Genomic DNA, 15,734 nt, shown 5'->3' on the forward strand with positions numbered 1-15,734 from the left:
AATTCTGCAACTAATTGAATTTAATTTGTTAGGAAATTCATACTGCACCACAATATGTTTAGTTACTGTAGTAAGAATACTTACAAAAGAACATTGTCAATGTGATACAACTTGCTAAATTGTGGTGCAGTTTTTTGCTCAAGACAGTACTCAGATAAAATAGTCCTGTCCTGGGAAAAACAATCCAGCAGGTAAGCTCCTCTTCTGGCATTTTTGTAGTTTCTTTCTTTGCTTGTTGGAGAAAATGCAAACGTGGCTGGATTTCTTTTGTTATTAACACATCATCTGATGTTGCTATCCCATGTTATAATCCTCATTATGATAACTGTGACTATTTTTTTGTGGATGTTTTGTTCATCCCATCACTCCTGTGAAGCCTGCCAATGCAGGGAGGAAAGTAATTACTAGCAAATAGGTAATGCAGGAGCTAAATATTGTCATGCTGGAATATCAAATGTAGTATTTTGTATTACATGAAAGCTTGTTCTCTTTATTGATGTGATACTAAGGATTTATTCTACTTTGTTTCCACTTGTGTTTGTTGTCAAAATTGTAATGACATTAATGCAGTATAAAAATATTGAAGAATTTTGGAATAATAGTTAATTTACCAGTGAATTTCTTTCAATTGATAACATACATTATATTTTATATCCTGACACTAAGCATACTGCTGCACTAAATGGGTCGCAACTTTAATCATAAGTCACAGCAAAATACACATTTGTTGCTTTAAAGTGATTCAGTGGAATTAATGAAAGCAGCCTATATCCCCTCATAAGCTATCTGAAGCTAGGCCAAAAATAGTGGATGTTAATTCCATTTTTATCCTAATCCTTTCTCCACTTGTCTAACAATTTTCTATATATTCATAGCAGGGCATCTGCCTCAAAGTTCATACTTTCCTGTTTGTGTATTCAGGTGAATTTCCAAATGGAAATCTCTAAGATCAACTCAGAATCTATAATCAGTATTTTTGAATAAAATTATTTTGCTATAAATTATGTATTTAATTTTTAGATAGCAAAGCTAAGCAAAGTAGTCTTCACCCAATATCTGCACAGTTGTTTCACATCCCTGAGCACCCACTGAGCAGTGTTTATACACATGTTTCATGTGGGTGATACTTTCCTGAGTAGTTGCTTCAGAAAATGCAATAACAGTGCATGTCTGTGAAATTATAGTGGAGAAGTCCCACGTTTTGTGGGTTGTTTTTTGTTGTGTTTGTGGGTTTTTTGGTTTTTTGTTTTGGTTTTTAAGTTTGTCACACCATTCTCTGTGCCTGTCCCCAGCCACTCCCTGGTATAAGCACTGGTATTCCCATCCAGACTCTCCTCCTTCCTGCCCCTTCTCAGAAGTCACCAGGTGGATATTGTCTGTAGGAGCTCGTGTAGGAAGTCCAGCACCTCCATTTGAGTTTACCTGCTTGGGTGTTCTCTAGTGAGTGTCACTTCCACAGGGATGTACATTACATATAAGAATTCTGGCATACCCTGAGGAATCAGCTGGGAAATGCAGAGTTTGGGAAGGTGCAGGAGGACTGCATGCCATTGCCAGAGCCTTAGGAAAAAGGGCACCACTTGTGCAGGATTGCTCTGAGCTTGTGTTTCTGCAAAGAGGAGAAGTTTTCTGTTTCATCCCTGCACTGGTATTGGTGACCAGTGTCAATTAGGGTCAGAAGGTGACATGGTTTGTGGCATGCCCTCTGCTCCTGTGAAAAGCTGTGGCAACACTTGGATGCAGCAGGTGAGGAGAGGCTGGGTTTGCCAGACTTGGATCAATTCTGCAGCAGTCACCCTCCATGCAGAGCTCCACCTGCACCAGTTTGGCTCTGGGCACTGCCTCTGTCAGGTGGGCGAAATTTGGTGGTTGGGTAAGGGCTTGTAAGTCTTTCCAGAGTGGGGAAAAGAACCAGGGAATGATGGAGCAAAGCAATAGGTGGCCTATAAATGGGGAAATCTCCAGGTCATCTGGGGAAATGAACTTTGGATTTCAACACAATAGGAAAGTGCATTATTCTAAAGGAAGCTGATTCATTTAAATGGGGCTTGTTTTCTTTTTAACCCCTTTTTTTCCCCATCCTAAAGTATCAGGTGAGATGCTTGCTGTTTTACTTAACTGGTAATTGTTCCCATTATTTTTAAGGTCTCAAAGACATAGGATAATTGTTATGATTGTGCTAGCATGGAACACCACTCTTCCTGAACAGTGTTGTTTAAATGCTGTTGATAGTTGCTGGTTACAGCATTATATATATATTTGTACACATGTAATATATGTAGCCTAGGCCTGTGTTTGGTCTTGATGTCAGCTGGAGCCTTAGGTGGGGGCAGGGCAAAAATAAATCTCTTCAGAGTTCTCTTTGAAGGTTTCATTGCAAACATCACACTGGGTGTTGTTTTCAGTCCTGTCGATAGACATGGACTCTGTTCCTTCACATTCAGGTGATAAATCCATCTCAAAATTGCTTCACTTCTTCCAGGTACAGAGGTTTCTGCTACGTAAAGAAAGCAAACAGAGGCTTTGCTATCTGTGTATATATACGTATATGAACCTTGTAAACTTTGTGAGAGAGCTCCTCAAAGTTTGCACAGCCTTGTATCATCTCTTACAGGACATGCTGGAAGCTGCCAGTCACCTGAGACTCAATATTTGTGATAGAGGATTTCCATTAGTAAATGTTGTTTCACCCCAGTGTGTGAGGGAGCCTTCGCAGGTGTTATCTTCTAAAGAGATTAAATGTAAGGTCTTCACCTTGCAGAGCTATGCTCTGGTGTTTAATCCTATTGACTCCTTTGAACTCTGTGGCAGGCTATACCCTCATGTGTGAGTGGCTGCAGTGCATGCTGGAGGAGATGGGTGAAGTGCTTTAAATCTGTCACTTTCAAACAGTTTTTGCTTCTTTTCTAAGTGTTGAGTGAGATTTTCTGAGGGCTTTTGAAAAAAAATGCAGAAATACACTGATGGCCAGGCTGTCAAGAAGTGGTTGCTTTTGACTGCAACTGCATCCAGCAGTGCCTCTAACCCAGAAATTTGGAATTTTGTTCCTGGAAGAAAATATGCTTTTGTGTTGTCCTTAGATGCCACCAGATAGTGAAGTCCCACAGGCCAGGGGGGCTGCGTGGCCTCTGCATACAGAGGAGGCTTTGATGCACGTGGAGTCTATAATATAGAGTTTAGCTTCTAACTGAACCAACCTGTATGGATGAGGGAAAACTGCCTTTTTTTCTGCAAACAGTCCAAATTGGAGTAAATCCTAATGCTAGAAGATATTGTTGCTGATTGCAAGCCCCTACAACACAGCCCACAATGAGAAGATTATCAAAGAAAGGATTGCAAATATTGTTATTTTTTTAATGTTGTCTTGCTCAATTTAATTTCATTATGGAAAGCAGCCAATGCAAGTGTATTTAGGTGGTGGGAAAATTGCAACCTGAACTATGAGCTTGCCAGAGCTAACAAAGAAGACAAGCACTGATAGCAGTCTGGATCAGCAGGAAAGCTCTTGGTTTGTGGATGGAGCAAAAGACATTCTCTTTATCAGTTATGTTGGTAGATGATTCTTTGAGTCTGCATATGTCATATTAAAAGGATCACGTATTCAAAGCTTTTCACAGAGAGGTTTGAACATGAGCCCTTGCAGCCACTGCTCTCCTGGTGTTATACCTGAACTTTCCTGTTACACTTACAGAGTGCTGTTGTTTCCCATATGTACCTTTCTGGTTCCACACACAGATTTTTTATTTCAGCAAAACAGTTTACAAGAAATAGTGAAGGTTTCTATAGAAGTCCTGCTATGGAGGCAGAGTGTATGGAGTGCATCTGAGGGAAAGTTCTTTAAAACAAGAACTTCTGCTATACTCCTACACAACAAAATATCCAGTAGTACTTCACCTGAAAGCAATTAGTAAATATTCTACATTTTTCTGTTCAACAGAATGGGTTCTTTTAGGGAAGAGATATATTCATATGTATTTGTGTAGATAGATATAGATATGTAAGTGCATTACAATAACTTCGTTATACAAATGTTGGAAGACCTCTGTGACACCAAGGGCGTGTGTGTAGTCAATCCTTGGAAGATTTGATTTGGTCAACAAAAACTGATCACTAAGAGAGATTCAAAATCTTCAATTACATCTTCTCTTACATGTGGAAGTGCTCACATAAATGTTAACAACATGCAGGACACTGTACCAGCCAGTAGAAGCAAGTGTTTTCTAACAAAAGAAGTGACAGAGTACACTTCAGAAAAGACAGAAGAACAACAATACTTTAATCAAAGATTTTCTTGATTTGTTTTTACCCTGCTTCTGGTACAGTGAGTATGTTCCCTCCACAGCCACTGTGTATTTGTGGATTCCCAAAGCTGATTGGCACTAGAAGCCCAAACCATGCACTGAAGCATGTTCAGTGGACCATGTGCTGAGATGCTGAGCTTTCCACCCAGCTCAGTGGTTCCCAGGGGATTTTCACCTCCAGCTCTTCACTGCATCCCTCTTTTGATGCTGCCTCCTATCATGTCAGCACAAGCTAGAAAGCCCACTAAGCCTGTTGTGGACCAGCTGGGTATTTTTTGCCCCAGTGTTACTTGTTCTGGGAATACTGGCACTGACTCCACACAGCCCTGGCAGAGCTCATTTCCTTGAGTCTCATGTCTTGTCTCCTCTGTCACAGGGGATGAAAACAGGTTTGTCCACATCTACTGTATGTGTGGACTCTGGGGAAACAGTTGACTAAGATAGTGATCTTCTTGTGAAATTAAATCTAAAGGAAGGGTAAAAAAAAAACTATTAGGAAGGGTAAAGGGGAAAAAGAGAACTTTGGTTGTTGAGGCTTTGCTAAGGTTTGAAAGCTCTGGCTGTGACTGGGTGACTTTGGAAATGGCTCTGTCAAAAGACTAAAACCCAACCAGATTTTTGTTTTGACAATACAGTTAACACCACTGACTTAATGAACTTGTGCTGAAAAGATATCATGTTAAAAGTGCCTCAGATTTTGGTTAAGTTGTGTGACATCTCTGGATGTCCCAAAAAATGGGTCCGTTACATTCAGGGGAGATGATACTTGGTGATGTTGAGATTGTTATTGTTAAAAGGTAGAAACCAAGAATAATTTTTTTTTCCCTTTGTGTTTTAATAAATGGAAAAACCCTAACATTTCAACAAATCCTGAATCTAATTCAGAGAAAAACCCTTTGAGGAAACTGAAAATGACCAGTCTGAGTAGACAGAGACTGCAGTGCAGTGGTTTTTAGAATATATTTGTGAACTGTGAAAAGCAAGAAGTCCAGGCAGAAAGTCAATGGAGATCATAGTTTCCAGTGCATTTATTTGCTTCTGAAGTTGCTTTTTTTTCTCCACCCTTTCTTGCAGATCTCTCTTTTTTGCCATGTCAGATGACCACCACAAGCTCCACACCCATTCCTACCAGGATGCACTAGATTCTGCTTGTGATGGTCTCTTGAATATCAACAGTCACCCCCTGTCAAAGAGCTCTTCAAACCTGGCCTGTACTGGGCTATCAAGTTTACATGGAAGGCAAAGCAACAAACAGGAGCTGAAGAAAAGTCACAGTAGTGCCATATGCCATATGGTGGGAAACCAGAGTGATGCCAGGAGTGTGCCAAGCACCGGAGGGTCCCCCTCACAGCCTGGCATGATGGGGTTTGGATCACCTGTTCAAACCATGAGCAATCAGTCAGCCAATGATGATTCACAGAGCAGAACTAAGAGTACAAACCATTTCCCTATTGCTGAACAGACCCCATCATCCTGGGGAGTGGGAGACATGAAGATGTGTGTAAAGAGCAGCACTGTCGAGAATGTTTCTTCAGCCTGCGTTGAACATCAGCAAAGTGTGTGTGAGATGGAAGAGCCAGGAGCTGCTGGACTTCAGAAAGGACACTCAGACCTAACTTGCAGTTGCAAACAGCAGAATTATGTCACTCACACAGAAACCAGTGCTGCTCACTCCAGCCTAAACTCTCCCAGCTGCAGATATGGTCCATCAGTGGCTGGGATGTGTTTCCAAACACAGAAATATGGACCAGAAATAAATGCAAATACTTGTCACTATCAAAACATTGTGACTCATATTCCAGCTCTACCTAGAGACCAAAAAGTACCCACAAATAGCTTTGACAGTGGTGGTATTCCACGTAATACCACTGTTTACACAGATCCTGGAACATTTCACAACGCTGTTCTAGGACCCCACATGCCTGGAAATGGCTTCTCAAACAGGACAGTGCTCAGTCAAGCCACTGGGATTATTCATGGTGGTCTCATTTACAGTGATATTCCAAACTCTGCATACTCCCCCATGTTGATGACAGTTCATAACAATTCTGCAGGGCCCTGTGATGTCAGGCAGGACCCTTGTATGAAAGTAGATGCCACCATCCCTGCTTACTGCCATTCTTTGCCCATACCATCTATACAGCTCGTTCCACAGTTGGTGTGCTCAGTTAGTGAGTCAGGAAAAGAGCAGGCAGCACCTGGCTATGGTCATTCCTTTTCCACTTCAGACATTCTGTCATATCCTAAACTGGTGTCTTCAGTAAGTGAATCAGGTCTGGATGCCAAGAGAGTCCTGAAGTGCTGTAGCATTCCCAGAGAACAACCACAACATGCTCAGCACTGCGCTCAGCAGAAGAGAACTCCTCCAGAAAAAAAGGCCACTTGCCTTGCCTTTAGCAGCCAGCAAGGTGCAGACATGGTAATGACAACCAAAGACATGTGGACTATGACCTCTATGAATGATTTAACCAAAGGGCTGCAAGCTCTGGAGCGTAGAGATGCTGAGGTACAAACTCTTCCAATCATGGAATGCAAGTCTGTGGCAACAAGCCCAGCAGCTGCAGCTGAAGGTCACTCACATGTGTTCCCAGAGGTGAGTCTGGAGCAAGACTTGGAGGGCCCCAAAACTCCAGTACGTGAGGTGAGATGGGATAATGCAGGAATGACGTGGGAAGTGTATGGGGCATCTGTGGATCCAGAAGTCCTTGGATTAGCCATTCAAAAACACCTTGAGATTCAAATAGAACAGTTCCAGACAGAGCCTGCTCAGCTGCCTGAGAAAAGTAACGAGGAGCCACCTTCTGATAAAACAGAGAAGAAAAAGCCCTTCAGAACAATGATGCATTCCCTGAGATATCCAAGTTGTTGTGCTCGTTCCAGTACTGCAGTGGAGTGAACACAGATGTAGGACATGGGACAGCTTTGCTGTTTTTAAAATGTAAATAAATGTTAACTCTAAAGTTTTAACACAGTACGTGCAGACAATGCACTTCAGGATAAGTGGAAAAGTTCAATGACCATGAAATTCACATTAAAGCAAGGAAAAAGCTGTGGTTAGGCCATGAAACAAAGGATATAAGGTCATACCTCCAACCTACCATATGAATGCTCTTGACTGTATTTATGTAGCAATGTTTTATTCTTCTATACTTCTATATTAGTTTTAAGTCATATTGTAAGGAATGAGACTTTTCTAAATGATGCATTTTTTAAAATACTGGTGACTTTTTCTGTATTTTAATAATTTAAGGTTAGAAAACAAAGTTGGAAAATGATGCTTTAATCAAAGTTGTTAGCTTTCAATCTTACTCTCTTAAATTGCTCTGGGAGCTACTTTGCTGTTTCTAGGAATATTGACTGTGAGCCCACTTTAATTGTTGACAAAATGACAAACCAGTGTAATGCTATATGACAAAGAATTGTAATTGTTGCTACGTAACTCTAGGAAACAATTTTGGTATTGCTAGTCTGTACTCTTCCCAGCTGATGTACAGTTGGAAGATGCTTCTGCACCTTTCAAAATAGTTTGTAGTTACAATGAATTCCATTGTAAGTATCCAGAACTGGTGTTTGCCAAGTGATTGACACTAATGTACAGTACTACCAAAGATGACTTGTAAGGTGAACAAAAGCTGTTCAGATTAGTGTGTCACACTCATACCCAGCAACTCATGAGCAGTTTTGTTTTGCTTATATTAAAAGTAATTTCCAGCTAGTTCCTTTTTCGTGTGTCTATCCTGAACAATGGTTATTTTGTTGTTGCATAAAGACATTTTGCATGTAACCTTTGCTCCTCTGGTTTTCCCTCTCTGGTCTGACCTCAAGCATCTACGGAAAGGGAGACTTTGTGTCTTCTCCAAGCTACAGCTCTAAGGTTGGTTGTCCTCAGTGCCTCTGTCATATGGGCAGCTTAAAGATTTATTTTCTCCCAAATGCAACTTGGCAAATTATTTCCCAATGAGAAGGCTTTTATGATACTGTAATGCAGCTGTGGTTTAAGTAAAAGGTTTGTCAAGGAAGCTGAGACCTATTATTTCCAGTGTCTCCTACAGCCTTTGGTCAATGTCAAAGATTCTTCAGGAAACCAGGAATGTGCAATATTTTTTGATGAAGTGAGACAGGGAACATAATTTCTGTCTCAAAAGAAAATTTGCAATGTCAGAGAACTTACTGTCTTCAAATGTGTGTGGCTGTACTTCTGTGGTTTTGGTTTGGGTTTTGTTCCTGTAAGTTAACAGGGCTGTCTATGTAATGTTCATCTGACATATGTGCATGGAAAGAGCCCTGATGCTTAGGACAGCTTTAAAATTTCATTTAGAAAATCCTTAAATATGGGACCTGTGAGCTGGGATATTTTGTAATGAAATGCTAGGAAGATGATAAAATAGGATCAGTATCAAACTGGTCAGAAATAAATGATTTGCAGAAGGGACTGGAACACTAATGCAACGTCCCTTGAGTGCTTTGAATCTGAGCTGGTACAGCTCCTGAATTTCATACATCTCTAGTGTGGTTTGCCTATGGTTTATGCATTGATATATTTGCTATTACAGCACTAAATACTGTTTATCATTTGTGGATGAGAAAAATAAATTGCAAACAAATCACACCAATGATTTTCTTATCAAGAAAACCAGGTACTTGCTACTGGGATTGTGAGTCTTTAGAACACTAACTGGAGTCATTGTTGGTAACAAAAGTAGTGTTTGTGTTTGAGAATTTTCTATACTTTTGGAAAGGACTAAAATACAACTCATATTAATGGAGATTTAAGAGGGAGAGGAACCCAAACAAAATACCATTCTGAATATTAGCAATACAGGTAAAATAACTTGTTTCATATGTATGATGGATACCTCTTTAAAAAGTTAATTTGGATTCATGTGCATTTGGGTTTGATTTATTTTTTTTTTAAAGTAAATACAGCCAGGTTGTATACTAAGTATTCTTCATATTAGTGCTCTGTTCATGTATTACTTTTGTAAATGTGAAAATACTATCTCTGTTTTTTAATGTTTTCTAACTTAAGAAAATCCAAATCCATTTCATTGTACTTTTAAATATAAATAAAGTAGAAGGAGAGCTTATACTAGTTTTATAGCTGAGTGGGTTGATGTGTAGCACAGATGCTTGTCAAGCTAGGATGGAATCAGGGTGTGTTATTTTCTTGAGTCCATTTGAAAACCAGTTTGCATTGCATCACTTTGCCTCTGCTCCCCAGCCTGTATGCTTGAGGTGCCTTTTACAGATCATCAAATTGGGGTTGCCTTTCCCACAAATTCATAGTGAGGGCTCCACTGGCACACTGGAAACTTGGTCCCTTTGCCTCAGTGCTCCTTCTTTCCCTTGGAAAATGGGGACAGCCAGCTGGTAATGCAGTATTTTGCTTATATTATGTCACCCCTTGATGCTCTACAGGTACTGAACTGTATATGTTGCTTGATGGCTGTGTGATGGGCAATGAGCTGAGAGGGTTAGGTCAGTGGTTCAGCACAAACTGAAGGGAAGTGAAACTGGTACCAGTACAATGACAAAATAGCTCTGCAAAAAAGAATAATTGCACTCTGAATTGTTGTCTTTCTGTAGGAACAAAGGGGATGTATCACCATATTTACTGTTACCATTCCTGGAGGAGAGGCCAAAACCTCGTGGACACTTGGCACTGACTTTATTAACATTACAGTTGTAATTGCAGGTAATCTTTGGTTGCTGGGATAATACTGGAATAGAGGATGTTCTCTCACTGTTTTGAGTAAAAACCTTCCATGATTAAGTTCTTAAAAAACAAACAAGCAAAAAACCTAAACAACCCTGCATAGTCAATGTCATATCAGGTAGTTTTAAAATAAGCATATTTATTTGTTTGTTCTCCTGGAAAATATCAGTTTGTTCTGAGAAACGGTCTCCTGGAGTTGTGTTTGTGACAGGTTGCTTAACTGCTGGGGTCAGGTGGGGAGGGGGCACTTAACCATTTTCACTCTGATTGGGAGCGAGGGGGGAGGAAAATACAATCAGCTGTTGTGGGCCCAACTGTAACCAAAGATGTTTCAGGGGAAAAAAGCATCTCCACTGTACAGACCAGGCAATGTATTTCTTCTTGATCGCTTCTCTGGTTACAGAGAGTAAGAAATAATGGCAAGCTAAACTAATTGCATGATTGGCTAGGCATTTAGTCTTTTAAATCCACAGCAGCAATGACCTGTCTGAAGAGGTGCTGAAGTAAGAGGCCTTCTGGCAGAATGTTCCTTCCTGTTAAAAGTGGAATAGAAAACACCATGTAGTTCTGCTTAGGAAAAGCAATGTGGGGTGATGTTGGGATAAAGCAGAATCTCAGTGCAGAGACAAGAGCCAGGAATCCCAGCTCCAGACAGAAAGCAGGGCTAAGTTGACCTCCCGACACTGTTAGCCCCCTCTCTCAGGAGCCTTTCCAACTGTGAAATTGCAGTGCTAATACTTCATTACCATCTGTTCCTTTCAGACAAGTTGAGGTGATTAATTTGTCTTCCTAAGCCCCTTGAAATGAAAGCAGTCTATTAGTGCTAAGTAATACTGTTAATTGGCAAGAGAGAAGGAGGCAGCATTTAGTTTTATGAGTTGGAAATAAATAATTGTAATCAACTTCTATGATACCAGTTAAATAACATGGTGGGACTTGCTGGGTCAGTCACTTTCAGGGGACTTTAGGACTCTAGGAGTGATGGAAGTTTTGGTTTCTAAGTTTTATTTCTTTTACTTCCATTCAGACCTGTGTAGCTGAAGTGAGTACCCCAAAGTGCCTAATGAGTTTCTTTCCAAAGCCTGGTTATTTACACAGGTCACAAGATCCAGCTGACCCTCTGCACATAAGGAGAATCCAATGCCTGTGAGTGCAGAGCCCTGGGCTGCTGGTGTCTGCCAGTCACAGAATCAAAGAATGTCAGGTTGGAAGGGACCTCAAGGATCATCCAGTCCAACCCTTCTAATATTATTGTTTATATGAGAAGTCTCAGCATCCCATCGAGCTGAGACTTTAAACTTTCCAAAGTGAGGGAACCTACTACTTCCCCTGGGAGACCATTCCAATGTCTGACTGTCCTCAAAGTGAAAATTTTCCTCTTGTGTTCAATCAAAATCTCCCCAGGAGCGGGAGTGCCTGCTGAGGCAGGGAGCTGCTGGGATGTTGCTGTGCAAGGGCATCCCACTCCCCTGCCCTTTCACAGGGGGCAGCTCTACAGAGCCACATGGCTTATTGAGGGGACAAGATAAGTAACCTTTGTGGGCCATGTGTGGATTAGTGAGAATTTTTTTCCTTTTCTCACTCAAAAAGAAACTTGCAGCCAAAAAATCTTTCCAGTGTAGAAAACGGTGTGCTCCTATTTCCCATCTGCAAGCTGGAATGAGCATATCCTTTTTCTGTGAGGCAGCACCCCTGCCCCAGGCAAAACTACTGCTGTGGACTAATTTCATCCTCCTGGAGCTCTTTCACAACTTTAAGCACATGGTTGGTTACTGCTGGGCTGCAGCAGTGAAGGGAATGGTGCCTCTCCTTTGCCATGGTCACTTGGATGCCTGGCTTCCATCTTTCTCTGGATCTTCAGCTGACAGCCATAACATGTGCAAAGGCCAATGTGTACAGATAGCAGAGTACTAAGCTCTAGCATGTAAGTCTTTAGAAGCATTAATCCTTTCTGTGACCTAAACAGATGTCATCTATCTTATTATCAGGCTTTCAATATACTATGGGCTATGCCACTCAGATGAAATGTGAAGGAAGCTCAGAAAACAAAGGGGGGAAACAAGCAAGGAAATGACACTGCAGCCCTCCCCCCTGTTTCAGCCAGCTCCTGCTCTACAGAAAAGACAACTCCAGCAACAACGCTGTTGCTGGTGGCTCAGTGCTGGAATGAAGGAGAGATTTTTGTCCCCCGTGGTGATGAAGGTGGTGTAACACGAGGAATCTGGGTCAAGAGCTTTGGTGAAATCCTGCTGGTGAAGATTCCATCGCTGAGCTCCACCTGGTGCTGAGCATCTGGCACACAGCAATGCAGTCCCTACCTGCTCTTCCTCCCCTGCATTTTCTGGTCCCTGGTCACCTCCTACAATTTTTACCATAAAGCAGAGATGGGGTCACAGCTTCCTGTGTACTGGACCTTGCCAAAAGATCCCTTTTGTTTGTGCTTTCTAGTGCACAGTTGCTGACGGGCAGCTCTTCACAGTGCATGAAGCTCACAGAACAATCCAGGCTTGAATTCATTGTGTGATGTGTTACGTTGTAATTTCTTCCTCATTTTCACAGTGATCTGTGTTTGTTAAAAATTACAGGTTTTTTTCACCATCAGCCTTACTCTAACAATAGAATTAGGGGTTAATTTAGGGTCATGCTGCTATAGCTGCTTTCTTAAAAAGGATCTTGAAAAAAAAATGAGACAATCAATTCTCAGAAAGCAGAAGAGACCTGCTTTGATTGTGTGGTGCCTGTTGTTCAACAACCCACTTGTCCACTTAAATGAGCACAATCCCTAGAGCCATAATCCAGCATAGCTGTCAGATAAAGAAACCTCTGTGCTTTAAGCCTGCTCCCAGAGTCCTTTCCTGCTCCAGTCTGACTGGAGTATGTGTATATGGGGAAAATACATATGTGTATATGTATATATAGACATATATATGTGTGTATATATATGTGTGTGTATATGTATATGGGGGAAAAGAAGTTCACAGTGTTTAGTGACTGGTTTTATTGCAGCTTGAATGTGTTTGTGATTAAGTTTTTGGAAGTAGACTGAAGCTTTATAAAAACAGTTTCAGGTTAGTTAAAATTATTTGAAATTATGTGCTCTTTACATGCCTCCCTCCCTGCTAGTGAGAGCCCTTCAATGCTGATGCCAAGACCTTGCCTGGGGATGCAGTAAGTGGAGACATGGATCTCCTGTGGTTTTGTCCTGGAGGCCCTTCCCTTGTGTTCAAATGAACAAGTGTTCATGATGGGGCCCAGCGTCCCCATGGGTCACTGGGTCTGAGTCTTCCCCAAGCATTTTTTCCTCATTAGGTTCTTATTTAAGTTTTTTAATATTTCTCTCAGAAAAATGGAACATGAGGGCATTATATGCCTCTATACATAATTAAATACTTGTCTCTACTGGGGATAGAGAGTTTGGAGGCTCCTACCCCATGCCAGACACAACCCAACTGTCTTTTGCCAGAGATGATTAATAAGAACCTCACATAGTTTATTTCCTCAATCCTGTTGCAACAAGCAGGAGGTAATGAACAATCTGGAGAAATATATTGTGCAAGGTCAAGTGCTGTTCCTTTGTTTTCTAATAAAATGCAGAATCCCTGAGAATAACTAGGCTTTTTTGAGATAATGTTTTGAAAATGGGTCAAAATGAACTTCATCCCCAGTTAATTAATAATAATTCTCTCCACTATCCTGCAACTTGTGCTATCCTCCAAGCAGCCAAATTCCAAGTGGCAGCCCTGTCCCAAAAGCCTGCTACTTGCAGGCTGACAGGCATGGGAGCTTCACCTCCCAAGCTCAGATCTTCAGGAAACCACAGGTCTCTGAATTTTTAGCAGTGAGCTCCATACTTCCATGAGAAACTTTTCCACTGATGTTCTGATTTCTCAAATTCACAGAACTTTCAACATCCCAGTTGTGCCAGGCAGTTATTAAATGACTGTAGTGTATGTGGAACGTGACATATGTTTAATATTTATCTTCTTCCAAAATACTTCAAGTTGTGAGAACCACCAAGTCTAGGATCAATGAGCTACTCTTGGGATGTGACTTTGTTTATTGTGAGTGCTGTGAGTGTATTGTAGCCTGGCCAGCAAACTGTGGCAAAGAATCATGCCAGGCACTGAAGCAAACTCACACTCCTGGCCTTGGCAAGTGCACAGGTGTGCACAGCCTTTTATGACCATTTTTAGGTGACATGAATATCACTCCCCTGGAGAAGATTGCTGATGAAGTTAGTAGCACACTTACTGACAAACAACACTGTGTTGTTGGCACATTTTTGTGTAGCTATTGGGGGCCATTCCTGCTGTTGTTTAAACCTGTTTAAACAACATGCTTTAACATTTTTAAGCAGCATCGTTTTCAAACAAGATGTATTTAAATCTATTTAAACTCATGAAATATACAGGGGCATTCGTGTCATTTGTGAAGCACGTGTGAGGTGCAGTGCTTTACCATACCTGAACTGAGAGTGCTTTAACCTCGGTAGAATCATAGCCACGTTCCTCTTCGCAGCCCTTTCTCTCCCTCTCGGCAGTGCTGAGTGCCGCCCCCTTATCAGCTGATTGATTGGCATCACCTGAGGCCACGGGCAGAAGGTCGTGCAGCTCTTTTTTGCAGCCCTTCATATCCCTCCTGGCAGTGCTGGGTGGGAAGATATTTAATTTTTGGCCATCAAGGAATCTTCTGTTTCTGCAAAAGAATATGTGTACATGAAGCAGTTGCTGCTTGGGATGTACCTAAGAGCTGAAGCTTTGGAGGGTTTCAGTAGGGAAAAGTGAACATGAAAACAAACAAACAAAAGAGCAGAAAAAAAAATGGCTGAGGATTAAAATGACTGTAGCCCTGGGTTTGGTTTGGAGCACATGTATGACCCTTAGGAAACCCACTATGAGGGCATCTGTCACACAAAAGATGCTGTGCTGGCAAATACCTGAATGTTTGGGTATATGCTTACCAAGGGGTCTGTGCACAGGGTATGGGAGTCCCCCTGACTTCACTGCATACATGATGAAGTAGTACATAAATAAACATAAACATACATAATAATAAACATAAAAATATAAGAATAGTAATAAATAGAAATAAAATATAATTAAAATAATATAAATCTAGAAAACCAAATATAATGAAAATAAATAAAATATAAAAATAATAATATACATAAAAATAAACATACATAAGCATTCCCTCTACAGTGGCTAATAAGCTCTATTGCACAAGAAAAATAATTTCTGTTATCACAAACTAACCTGTTCCTGTTCTCTGTTCCTCTACCAAGGGATGACACTCCTTTGGTTAAACTTCTCTTATTTTTTCCATTAATAGGTCTGGACCACAATGAGTTAACAGATTTGTTCATGTCTGTGGCAGGACCTTTATTCACAAAGGGGTCTCACTGTAGCCCATTGCTTCCAGAAGTAAGTTCTGCCTTTGGTTAGACTTCCTGGAGAAACTACAGAAAAACCTTTCTATGCTCTTCTTTAAATGAAAGATGTGGAGGGAGTTTGGTGTAGTCTGTATTTCAGTTTCATGTGGAGAGGGATAGACAAGCAGGAGCTGCATGAGTTTCCCTGGTGCCTGCAATGATGATTTCTTTAACTCCACTCAGCTTCACCTCCAGCTGTGCTGTACCACTGTCACTGTGCTGCTGGGTGAATGGGTGGGAGGACACAACAGGTACGTGAGTGCTGCTGCACTTCAAGGTCAGACAG

The 15,734-nt window shown here is 41.2% G+C and overlaps 1 protein-coding gene and 1 long non-coding RNA gene across 2 annotated transcripts; one reads left to right on the forward strand and one right to left on the reverse strand.

Annotated features, from left to right (window-relative positions):
- The first annotated feature begins 1,645 nt into the window (after positions 1-1,645).
- On the forward strand, positions 1,646-9,393 carry GPRIN2 (G protein regulated inducer of neurite outgrowth 2). The gene is made up of 2 exons (XM_071749274.1): positions 1,646-1,851; positions 5,376-9,393. Exons 1-2 carry the CDS (start codon positions 1,802-1,804, stop codon positions 7,195-7,197), a joined length of 1,872 nt encoding a protein of 623 aa, XP_071605375.1. The 5' UTR covers positions 1,646-1,801; the 3' UTR covers positions 7,198-9,393.
- On the reverse strand, positions 6,975-15,051 carry LOC139798502 (uncharacterized). The gene is made up of 3 exons (XR_011726838.1): positions 14,978-15,051; positions 14,481-14,712; positions 6,975-7,102 (listed from the first exon to the last, which is right to left on the reverse strand). It is a non-coding gene; the product is annotated as an uncharacterized lncRNA (long non-coding RNA).
- Positions 15,052-15,734: the final 683 nt, after the last annotated feature.

The sequence above is a fragment of the Heliangelus exortis genome, chromosome 7 (assembly GCF_036169615.1).
Source record: "Heliangelus exortis chromosome 7, bHelExo1.hap1, whole genome shotgun sequence".
Classification (NCBI taxonomy): Eukaryota; Metazoa; Chordata; class Aves; order Apodiformes; family Trochilidae; genus Heliangelus; species Heliangelus exortis.